We start from the raw sequence: 12,578 nt of genomic DNA, 5'->3' as shown, positions 1-12,578 counted from the left end.
TGATGCCCGGTCTTATTGATGATGAAGAAGCTTTTTTGGGTTAAGAGTGATGCAATGCGACGCATTTTGCTTGATGAATGATGATTTTAAAATTAAACCACCCAAACGCGAGTGCAACTTGTTGACGTAACCAGCACGATATGCTGATGGTAATAAAGTATATGAACTAGTTGCTTAATTTTATTAAAGCCGCATTCAATTTAATTTGATTGTAATGGCTTGTCCTAACTACTACTCGGTTGGTCTGACATCTATCAAATGGCAATTTTAGAGGGCATATCATTATATCACAAAGTGAACAACTTTGCTTTACACACCGCAATCGTCCAAGCATGGTTGCTCATTTAGCCCAATGCTATAGATGCAATCTTTGCACCATGCAGCCATCAAAAAATTGGGGAAAAAACATGCAGCCAGCATATTGGAACTTCATCCATCTTTCAAGTACCCACTAACATCAGTCGCATGTACTTTGAATGGCACTCATGAATCAACATGTTGAGGGCTATATTATTGTAAGTGCCAATCAGTTTTGTTGGCCGCATTGGTAAATTGTTTACCTTAAATTACAATTTTTTTTTAAAGTTTACGCTTATTATATTTACATCTAATAATTTATAAAATCTACACTTGCATCTAGTTAAATTAACAATATTTGCGAAACGGTTTATCTCGTGTGAAAAATCAAAATTATCCTTGGGCGGAGAGGAGGATGCATATATTTTCTTATATCTTTAGATATATATTATATAAGGCTGCAAATGGGTTGGGTTGACTTGTGACCCAACCTAGCCCGACCCACTTAGATCCAATCCGATTTGATTTAAAATGACCTATGGGGCTAGGTCGAATTCTAAATTTGAATCTATTCTATTTTTTGGGTCGGGTTTGTGTTTATTAAATTTTGACCCGATCTGATCCGACCCGTTTGATTTTTGAGGTAATTTTGAGTTTCTTACCCTATGACTTGACCTGACTCAACCCGAATTTGAAAAACCCAAATTCATCCCTATTGTCTCTTCCCTCCTCTCTTTTCCATTGTCTGATCTCCAACCTTCGCCTCCTAGAGAAACCAACAGAGGAAAATTAATTAAAAAATCTCTCCAAAAAAATACTAGCCTCCCTCTCCCTCCCTCCTTGCGCCCGAAATACGAAATGGATAAAGCTCTCCCTTCTCACATCCAGATTCTATTTTGTCTTATTATTAACCATCGACTCCTCTCACTCGCTCGACGATCTAGGGTTACGATGGATGTTGGAATGGATCTAGGGTTCTGGTAGGGCAGATGGCGGAGGAGCTGACAAGCCCCGACAGGGGCGATAGCCACGAGAGTGGTGGCGGCCAGAGCCCCCGTTCCAACATCCGCGAGCAGGATCGCCAACATCGGTCGGATCATGAAGAAGGTGCTCCCCACCAACGACAAGATTACCAAGGATGCCAAGGAGATGATCCAAGAGTGTGTCTGCAAGTTCGTCAACTTCATCGCTAGCAAGTGAGTAACAGTTATCCATCGATTGATTAAGGCCCTGTTTGGGGGAGCTTTTGGAGGGCCAGAAAGCACTTTCTGGCCCTCCAAAAGTACTTTTAGATGAAAAACTGTGTTTGGTAAATTTTTCAAAAAGCTGTTTCAGCTTTTGCGGAAAGCTGAAAACAGCTTTTGGGAGGAAGCTCCAATTTGGAGCTTTTAGGAGGAAGCTGTTTCAGCTTTTTCGGAAAGCTGTATTTTTGACAAAAATGTCCATATTAAAATAACATAATTACATAGTTTATCCCTGTATAAACCTAAAAATCTGCTGGAGCCAAGAACCCAAGCCGTCAGACTCCCTTTCGTAAGAAAATGTATTTTTCTTTTCAATTTTTGTATGCATCTCTTGAACCACATTTTAGAAGAAAAAAATTTTATTCCTTTTCCATACCTTTCAAAATCAATCTATTGTTTTTTTTTTTTTATCATCAACCTCGCGGCCCACGCTGAGGTCCTCCTCGAGCGTGGACCACACAGAAGAGCCCCTGGACCGCGGAAAATTATTTTATGAAAAATTATGGAAAATTATTTTATACTAATAATTATAATATTTTATACCTTTATTTTTGTATTATACTATAAATATAATATCATATTATATTATATCATAATACATTAATATGTTATGTTAAATAATTTAATATTATGTTATATTATGAAATTAATTTATACTAATAATTATAATATTTTATACCTTTATTTTTGTATTATACTATAAATATAATATCATATCATATTATATCATAATACATTAATATGTTATGTTAAATAATTTAATATTATGTTATATTATGAAAAATTAATTTATACTAATAATTATAATATTTTATACCTTTATTATTGTATTATACTATAATATTATATTATATTACATTACATTATAATACATTAATATGTTATTTTAAATAATTTAATATTATGTTATATTATGGAAAATTAATTTATAATAATAATTATAATATTTTATACTTTTATTATTGTATTATACTATAAATATAATATATATTACATTATATCATAATACATTAAAATGTTATGTTAAATAATTTAATATTATGTTATATTACCAAATATTAATTTACTCTAATAATTATATTACTATTATGCTATATTAACATAATATTATTTTATATTACAATAATATTATACTATATCGTATATTTATGTATTAATTTATGTTATGTTTTATTATGTTCTGTTGTATAATACTATGCAATGTCCTTTATGGTAATTTTGTCATATAAAAGTACTTTCTCAGCTTATTTACCAAACACAAAACAAAGTACCACAGCACTTTACAAATGTAGTTACCAAACAGCAAACAGCTTTTTATAACAGCTCTACTTCAGACAGCTCTACTTCCAACAGCTCTACTTCCAATAGCTCTACTGCCAACAGCTCCCCCAAACAGGGCCTAATTGATTCATCTCCTATTTTACCTTTTATTGCGACTTGATTTTTTCTTCTTCTAACATGCAATGATGTGGGGTTTTAACTAGGGCGAGCAATAAGTGCCAAAGGGACTTGGCGTCGGGGTCGTCGAAGAGGAAGCAGAGGAGGGGGGAGAGGGGTAGTTGGAAGCAGGCGGGGGTGGCGAGATTGAGGACGAGGAGGGCGGCGGGGGGAGGATGAGGACGAACATCAGAGGGGGAGTAGGGACCAGACAGAAAAGAAAAGTTGAATAGGTCCGGACCCGAGCCGGATCTAAATTTTTTGGGTCGAAACTGGGTTATACACGAACCCGACTAAACCTGAATGACCCAATAGGCTAAAAATTGTAGCAGTGGCCTCAACCCAACCCCGGTTCAATCTTCCATTGGGTTGAATCTGGGTCCAAAATTAGAACCCGAACAAAAAATCAGATTGGGTCGGGTCACTCATGACTCGGTTCGATCCGACCTATTTGCACCCCTACTGTTATATCACTTGAGATTATTTTGGTTATTTTTGAAATTTTTTTCTAACATGATATTGAGTTTCATTTAAGACTAATGGTTTGACTAAATTATGGATTAAAGTATTGGATAAGAATAAATCTCCAAAGGGCAAGCATAGGAGCTTTTAAACTATGGGATATAAGTGTAATTGATTTTAAGTTTTAAAAAGGCTTTTATAATTTACTCAATTATTTATTACATTAAGATTGATATGACAAGTTCTCTATTAGTACCCACGGTCCTATCCTCGGCTGAAAGTAATTTCTTCTTAGACCAAAGTTGTCACAACAACAAGGGAAACCAAGATATAATAATCCAGTGTTGATTAGTAAACTTGCTCGTGGTCAACTGATGAGTTGCTGTTGAGGGGAATACTCAGGCTTTCTTGGTGCCGGCTGCTCGATTTTAACGTATGGTCCAACTCAATTGAATGCAATTGAATGTCTCTAGTTTACTTGCTACGAACCTATTTTTATTCAAATATCATAGCAGAAATAATGAAACTGAGATCACTAATTTATGGTCAAGTTAAATTAAGCTGTTTAATTTCAAAACCAATGACCCAGAATTAGTTCTATTTTATTACAAAAGGTTCCTTTCATCAGATGATTTTTCCAAAACTCAAATCCCCAATGTTATGTAAGAAGCCGTACATTTACGCAAACCCGTTCACCGGAGAAACTAACGACATCCGTCGATCATTCGTTCAGAGCGGGTAACACGTTAAGTGATCCAAATCAAATGGTCAAATGGGTGGGTCGGTTCAGAAATTCTCCGAATATAATCTTTAACGGGTCGGACCCGTCTCTAAGCTTCCCCACCAGGATAACCAGACCCCGCCTTTGATAAATGACTCCCGCCGCGAGTCACGAATTCCCCGTAAACCAGCGCACGCGGATAACAAGGAGAGTGTACTTATCAAGCCCTAGGTTAAAATCGAGGCCCTCGCTCTTCCCGAGTCCCGACTCCATTTTTCGCATCCTGTCTCTCTCCAGAGCCCAGATCTTTCTCCCCTCAAGGCAGCGAGTGCAGCGAAGGTTCGTTGGCAGCCTTCCACAGGTTCGACTCCTCTGTCCTCTCTAATTCTTCTTCCCTCACCACTCTCTCCCTTCTTCCCTCTTCTCTCCTCCCCCCCTTTTCTCCTCTTCTCCTCTTTTCTCCCCATTCTACCTCTCCTTTCTCCTCCTCTTCCCCTCTTCCACTCTTCCTCGCTCTATCTCCATCCTCTCTCGTCTTACCTCTTCTCTGAGCTCTCTCTCGGCTCCGAAATTGGGAGGGGTTGGGATTTGGGAGGCCAGTGGTCGAACTGGTCTCGGGTCCGGCCTGGCCGTGGGGCCGGGTCGGTAGCAACTTTACCCGATAAGGATATCGGATTCATTTGCTGGGCTCATGTCTTAACGGGTCCCCACTATCCTGACATTCTATTATTTTATAGATTCCGTAAGCGACACTCTTGACCTGTTTCCGCAGTTCCAGCCGTTGGATAACGCGTGGACGGACGATATCAGGTAGAACACGATAGCTACGATACAAAGTTGTTGGAAGCCTTATATCACACCTCACCCATCGGCTCTCTTTTCGATCTTCTCTTTCTCGCCCCCATCGCTCCTCTACCCCGTCAAGCCCTCTTCTTGGGAAACCCTAACCCTTCTCCCCTCCCGCTGTCCCCCTCGCTGCCATCGCCACCTTCTTTCGGTCCGGTGGCTTCCTCTTCGTCTCTTCTCTCCCTCTCCCTCCCTTCCTCTCCGTTTATCCGGTGATCGGCGGCGGTCTCAAGGTCGGTGCCTGGCGGTTGGAGTGCTGTGAGTTGAGTGGCTCGCCCTGCTGCCGAGTCAGGCCACCCCTTCCTGTCCATTACGGCGGGAGATAGCTGAATCGGTACCAGACCATCTTTCCTCTGGGCGTTCCTTTCTCGCACTGATCTTGAAGTAATTTTTTCTTTTTTTTTTTACTAGTCTGGGTTTCTCTGGGTGGTTTATCGGTGTTATGGTTTTGGCATTGGTTCTTGGATCCGTGCTAGTGCTGGAAATGTGGACGTTTTGTGTTCGGAATCTTTAATAAACTTCTTGGATTGGGTTTTGGTGAAATTTTCGCGGTAAAAATGTTATTCTTGTCATTTATTATCTATTTCTGTGCATGTTCTTGGGGTTAGTGCCTATCTCAGAGAACATTCTGACAGATGTCGTTTGCAGTTAAGTCGGCATTTATAGTTGAATGGCTAGGTCAATTGCCTTTTGGTCATTTTGAATGTAGGTTGCATTTTGCTGTAATTCTTTTATCTGCATTAGTTGTGCCTAAGTTTTCTCTTTTCTTGGCCCTTTTTTTGGGTTATAATAGTGATTTCTATTTACCTCTAGGTCAATTCGGAAGTTACCACTGAAACTTGACAGTAGATTCGAACTTGAACTCCTGCTGCAGTTGGTCCTAGCATTAGTTGTGCCTAAGTTTTCTCTTTTCTTGGCCCTTTTTTTGGGTTATAATAGTGATTTCTATTTACCTCTAGGTCAATTCGGAAGTTACCACTGAAACTTGACAGTATATTCGAACTTGAACTCCTGCTACAGTTGGTCCTAGCACCATAACGTTGCACTATACACACATAATATAGTTTGGATTCTCTTTGTCTTAACAAGTTTGGATTTAGATGATTCATGATCCAATTCGAATGCAGACCATTTAGAATCCTAAGTAATATAAGTGGTAATGTGGGAGTTCATTGAATTAAATCATGATAGCCTGCTGGTGGTTCTGTCCTATTAACTTAGAAGGACAAAGGAAATGCAAGTCATTATATGACTGAATCACCTCCTAATTCGAGTATAAAATGTTTTCAGGTTTTAGAAATCCAATGTGGGACAACCATTATGCTTTAAGTATCAAAAAGGAGAAAAGGAAACTAGCAACACTTGAATTAAATCGCAGGAACTATTGGTGATCTAGCTCTATAACTTTGAACAAGGGAAACCAAGAAAATGCAAGTTAAGGTGTTACCAAAAACACTTCAATGTTGAATATGAATTATGTCTAAATTGCATTCTAAATATCAAAAAGAAAAAATAAAGCTGACAGCATTTTAGTATGTCAGTATTTTTTGCACCTAGGATTTGAGTTTTGCCTTTTTTTTTTTTGTTTTTGTTAGTTTACATTGGCACATGGTATCACATGGGATTAAGGTTGACCTAGATGTGTAGGACAAAGCTTATGTTGAATTATCATATTCCGAGAAGAGGAAGGTTACCATTCTATTAGAGTGTCGGTGCACCCAGTACGATACCCAGTTTGGCATGTCGAATATCGATACGTCCCCCACACCATGTACCAGTTCAGTATTGTTATGGTTGGTGCACACCGATACTGACCAGTACAACAAACCTTGGGTTCAACAATGGTTTCAGACCTTCTAGGCCAGGTTGTGGCTTTGACCATCCAAGCCATCTCTTGCATCAGCTGGAATAACATAAAGAATATAGTGTTTATACTATATAGTTAATGAACCAGAAATCTTAATGACGATTGCATTTATAGCTTTGAACCTTCTAACCTTCTAAATTAGTTTTTGGCTTGTCCATCTAAGGCATATCTATGCTATTCTTGTTCTAAAATTTGGTGGGCGTGGCTGCACATGTGCCTGCATTCGTGGATGTGGTCCTTTGACTGCATCACATTGCTTATATGCAATTATGATATGCAGTCATACTGTATATAGGTCAAAAGAATGCGTGGACTGCTTTGCACTAGGCGGCTCCGTATATCACTTGTATCGAATTTTGTGGCCACATATGGGAGGCTATGCAGATGAAGCATGTTTGAGTTGATGGTTAGGTTTGATGTCATTTTAGGTGCATCTGGTACAGGTATTAATGATGTTAATATGTTAATAATGATATAGTTATTTGCTATTAAATACTAGCTACTAAGCACCAATTTTTCGTTGTTATTGTTATTAATATTGTTATAAGTTACCAAAAAAGTATTATTACCCTTACTAGTGTATTTTTTATATTCAATGCATTTTATACATAGTTAAAAAATAGTAATTGCATTTGCACCCACATATGCGGCTAAATACTGCAATGCACCACACAGCCCCTTGACCACCCATGGCTACATTTCTGAAAAGTTGCATGCAACTATGTATAAAGTAACAAAATATAAATATTATGTTGTAGAATTTCTAAATTGTTATCTTAATCTTTGAGGTGCCATTTACATGTCGTACGCACGGGAGAGAAGGATGAGTATTATTCTCTTTTCTCCCCACCTTTGCCAGTGTGGTTTTTTGTGAATCAGAAATTCTTTCTCTTTTCCATATTCCATTTCATTCCGTTTAAAAAAAGAAATCTTTCTTGTTTTACTATTTTGGGACATTTTTAATGATAGCAATCATATTCTTTTCCTTTCTTAGTTGGACTCTTAATTATAGGACTGATGGACTATTGTAATCCTTACTAGCAAGAAGCTTCCACACAGGGTGGCAAATCCATTTCGGATTCTCTCTGGAAACTTGTCTGCACACCTGCGTCAGAACTATTTCCCGTTCATTTTTTTAAGGAGACCCGCTTCCCCATATCCGTACTTGAATCTGCTGCCGCACCCACACCAATTTCTGATAACTAAGATATGATCTGTCCATGGAATTTTTTTAACCTTGGAAATTCAAAATATGAAGAGTTGTGGCATTGGGGCCTTAGTAGCCGCAATCTTCTATCTAGGGCAATACACTTGCTTCTTGAACATGCATCCAATTCCTAGGCACTTTGTTACTAAAAGTGTTTTGAAAGTATTTTCTTTGTAGCACCTGTACCTGCTCTTGCTTTCACACTCGCTCCGGTTCTGGCAACTAAGATCGGGACTCTGAAAAAGTCGAGCTACAAAGGATACTCAACCAAAATAATGGAAAATCCAAACCTGCATACTTCCCTCTTAAATATAGTACATGCCATCTTTGTCCTTCCTCTCCATTTCAATCTTTTAATAGAAAGTTTAGCCCTTCTTTTTACTAGGGACCAACAATGCAACACATCTATTCTTTTGATGTGCTTATGTTACTTTTCATTCTCCTTGATCTATCATACTTTTATCTTAGTATTTGCATTCTTTTCTGTGCTCATATTGCATTCTTGGACCCTCTTTTTCCAAAAATTTTGAACCATAGCCGTTAAAAGACAAGGAAATTGCAAATTGGTTTGAAGCGAACTGGTTCATTGCAGGAATAAGTCGAGCATAAAGAGATGACCAAATTCAAATTTTTGTTGAATATTTTTTTAATTATATGCAGATATATTATATCTGGTCATGTTTTAACGTCTTTCTCCTAGCCAAAATTTCGTGCAGTTGTTTTTAATTATATGCTTCCATCCATCAAAACAATGTTAGCGATATTCTTTCTATAAATTGACTCAACATTTTCCCGATCTTAACCTAACAAACCCAATCTATTAGGATTTTTCATACTATGAATTATGAACCTGAGCTTGAACCAAGTGGACCAACAAACCATGTTATCTTTGTTGGTAATCTATCATCTCTAGCTATTAGGGATTTTTTGTGATTCCACAAAAAAGTCAGATTATGTATACTTGGAATCTTTCCAACTGGTGTTTTCAGATGCTTGTTGCCAAAGCTTTCAGATGTAGCGTTGAGTACTTGTTTTAACTTGTCATAGTAGACTAACATTTGCTGTTAATATGCATCTCTTTCCATAAGTAGGATATGGTCGGCCAAGTTGACTTTTTTTATGTTTGTTCTGACAATGTGTCTTCGTATTCTATATTTTTTTTATTTTATTCATCAAAATAATATTTAATTATTTTAAGGTTTTTAATTTTTAATTTTTTGTTCACATAGTATGCTAATTTTGTATTTTCCACGATACAAGTAACCAATGCTGGTAAGGAAAATGTGTAAATTAATTATCAATTACGAGCAAACTTTTTACTATTTTTTTTTCAAGTGAGAATTACTCTGTAAATATGAAATTTTTTCAATCATTATTGTTCTTCAAACAACTTATCTGTAAATTCCTTAATCTACAAACCTAGGTCAAGTATGGTGCAGAGTGCCTATGGCCACTGGAGGGTATAAGAGCTCCTAAAGGCTTCATTACTGCCTTGATAACCATGTTTTGGAGAACTGACTGCTAGTTTATTCTATAATGTGTTTTCAGATGGATATTTGTAGTTTAAATTGTTAAGTTCTGCTTTTCTATCATGGATCAGGCTAAAAATACAATTGTTATTGGCATGTGATGTTATTGCGGATTGCGGAAGACATCAAGGTATCTTATCTACACTTAGACTTTGAATTATTTTGCATGATGAAATTGGACATTTTACTTTTGATGGACCAATTTGTGATTGTATGTCTCATCTCAGTTACTGCACTTTTAACACTATACATATTTTAGATCATGACGTAGGTATCTGCAGAAAACAAAACCATGGCCTCGAAGGGTCCTAGATCAAAGCTAGACCATGAGTCAAGAGCTAGGCGTCAAAAGGTTGGTGTTTGAAGCCTTTTTCTCTGCAATCTTTGCTTCCAGTTCTTTGGTTTTTACTTATGGATGCTATTACTTTTCATATTCTTCAAAATTTGCTGTATTTGGAAATTGAAACTCTTTAGGTAAATTGCTATCTCTCTAGAAACTAGAATTACTGTGGTCTACTGAAGCATTGGATTTGAAATGTATATGACCATTTAGTCCTTTCTTGTAAGCTTTTCATGCTGATTGCCTTTTGTAAAACATGTATTTGATTAAAAGAGATGTTACAAAAGGCCAAGATGCATTTCAGTTATGTTATGAACTAACTTAACATGCAATTAGGAAAGATGATCCCATGCTTTGGTGATTCTTGTGGAGCTTCAATTTATCAGGGCTTGATAGACTGGATATTAGACAATGAATAAACAAGCTGCAGATGAAACTCAGGGTTACTTCTCTATGTTCCCTCTTGCTGTTCTGTTTGTTGATTTGGCTATTGATCATGAATGCATATTAGTAATCAGAGGATTTGGACTACAAGTTTCTTATGGCTTCTGGCTCACAATTGATTATCCTAAGGAAGTTGTTCTAGGAGTATCTGATCAGAACTCTCTTTGGTTTCGTTCAACTGTTTTTATGCTCCTTACTCATTAGATTGTTTAGCTGTGAAGGATGAAGGAGCTACTCTGAATTATGAATATGAAGCAGCCCTAAGAGGCTAAGATTAGGGGTTAAGCCAGAGCTTTTCTTCTGGGAAATAACAACTTTTCAGTTTTATGTAGGCTAACCTTTATATTTTCTAAACTTAAAATATTACAAGTAAGATAATAATACGGCAAAAACCTAACAAAGACAATTGTATAATATGAATAGAAATTAGATCTAAGATGCTTTAGTAGAATTGCTCCACAAAACTTATTTCTCCAAAACTTAAAAGATAGAGGTCATAAAAATCGATAACCATGTGGGCACGTTGAAGTGTTTCATTTCTTCCTATGAATAACCAAAAATCCAATGCATAACCTACAAAATATTATGATATCCCTTAAATTGCAGAAGTTTGACTTAGATGGCTATGCACATGAATTAGTTAAAAAGAAGAGAAATAGGTAATTGCCTTTAAGTGCTAAACTCAAACTATTATAACCCCCAAAGTTTGTAAGTGATGCCATCTTTTAATTTCTGGGATGGGCAAGAATGGATAGGATAATGATAGGATTAGAGAAAGAGAGAGAGAAAGGGGGAAAATGGTTGATTGTTAAATGTCATTGAAAACAATACATAGAGACCACGACTATATCCAAGGGTAACTCTAAATTGTGAAATATCACATTCCCCCTTCATGGAAAATTAAACCTGACCCAATCATTTTATCTTCCTCTTCAAGCCAACACATGATACGCTTATCTTACCTGGTGAATTTTCTTCATTGAATTGTTATCTTAGATCTTGTTTTATTTGCCTCTAGATTTGGACTCCTTTTGCAAGTCTCGCATCTATCTTTTGTCTTTTATTATGCCATGCACTGGAAGTGGAAATTCCTTAAGAAAAGGCTTTTGCTGAGTTTTTATACATGCTTCTTGGATTTTCTTAGGAATAGATGATTTGTTGATTTTTGATTGACAGCAGTATTAGCTGCATCATCACTTTACCCATATATGTTATGCGTTGTCTTTGTTTCATTAACCTCTTGTAATATTACTCAGTAGCAGCATCCTTTGCTGTGATTCTCGGGGTTATGTTTCTTTTATTTTATAGCAGGCTCTAGAAGCCCCAAGGGAGCCTCCTCGACCAAAAACTCATTGGGATCATGTTTTGGAGGAGATGGTTTGGCTGTCAAAGGTTAGCTTATTGTTTCATTTGGTGACATTTGATTGTTACATCAAATTAGTAGTTCTTTTTACCTGCGGGTGCTTCTTTTTAATTGTACATGGTTGATCCAGGTCTCAGGGTTCTTGTTCTTCCTGATTTATTATTATTGGTTTTCAGGATTTTGAATCAGAGAGAAAGTGGAAGTTGGCTCAGGCCAAAAAGGTGGCGATAAGAGCTAGTAAGAGTGTTCTGGATCATGCCACTAGGGGGGAGAAAAAAGTGAAGGTCTGCTATTTGTTCTACCATGCCATCAATGCTCTGCATCTTAATATTTCGAAATTTATTCTTTTAGAAATATACCAAATACAAATTGAATAAGATTCACTTGTACTGATGCTTATTATTGTCACTGGAGTATAGGAAGAAGAGCAGCGCTTGAGAAAAGTCGCCCTTAATATATCGAAGGATGTAAAGAAATTTTGGTTGAAAATCGAGAAGCTGGCAAGTTTAGATCTTTGTGGAATGTTTCAGATCCAGTAGAACTTTATTTTGCTGCCCTCCTGAGTTTTGATATAGGTCCTTTCCGGACTTTTGTAATTGCAGGTTCTTTATAAGTATCAATTGGAGCTCGAGGAAAGAAAGAAAAAGGCTCTTGATAAACAGCTTGATTTTCTTTTGGGTCAAACTGAAAGGTATCTATAATTTTCTTTGTTCGCTGCATGATTTCTTTATTGGATAAATCTTGAGACAACCTTTCTCACTTAAAATCTTCTCTAGGGGTGTAACTTTTTAGAACTAATGCAGTACACATGGCCTTTTTTT

The 12,578-nt window shown here is 36.9% G+C and overlaps 1 protein-coding gene across 9 annotated transcripts in view; it reads left to right on the top strand.

The window, feature by feature from the left end:
- The first annotated feature begins 4,365 nt into the window (after nucleotides 1–4,365).
- PIE1 (SNF2 domain-containing protein / helicase domain-containing protein) overlaps nucleotides 4,366–12,578 on the top strand; it is a 28,422-nt gene continuing 20,209 nt past the window's right edge. For 2 of the 9 annotated variants that reach the window (XM_088711166.2, XM_026809808.4), the window contains exons 1-8: nucleotides 4,427–4,522; nucleotides 4,934–5,341; nucleotides 9,682–9,740; nucleotides 9,870–9,962; nucleotides 11,706–11,786; nucleotides 11,934–12,041; nucleotides 12,177–12,257; nucleotides 12,360–12,448. In XM_088711166.2, coding sequence (XP_088567292.2) covers nucleotides 9,903–9,962; nucleotides 11,706–11,786; nucleotides 11,934–12,041; nucleotides 12,177–12,257; nucleotides 12,360–12,448 — 419 coding nt within the window. In that variant the 5' untranslated portion in view covers nucleotides 4,427–4,522; nucleotides 4,934–5,341; nucleotides 9,682–9,740; nucleotides 9,870–9,902. Of the gene's footprint in view, nucleotides 4,523–4,898; nucleotides 5,342–5,372; nucleotides 5,392–9,681; nucleotides 9,741–9,869; nucleotides 9,963–11,702; nucleotides 11,787–11,933; nucleotides 12,042–12,176; nucleotides 12,258–12,359; nucleotides 12,449–12,578 lie in introns of those variants that run through there. The other 7 variants (XM_088711164.2, XM_088711142.2, XM_088711165.2 and 4 more) reach the window with 5 other exon arrangements.

This window comes from Phoenix dactylifera, chromosome 1 (genome assembly GCF_051530095.1).
Source record: "Phoenix dactylifera cultivar Ajwa chromosome 1, Ajwa_hap1_PhDact_Kaust_v1.1, whole genome shotgun sequence".
NCBI lineage: Eukaryota > Viridiplantae > Streptophyta > Magnoliopsida > Arecales > Arecaceae > Phoenix > Phoenix dactylifera.
This window is presented reverse-complemented; position numbering and strand designations above follow the sequence as displayed.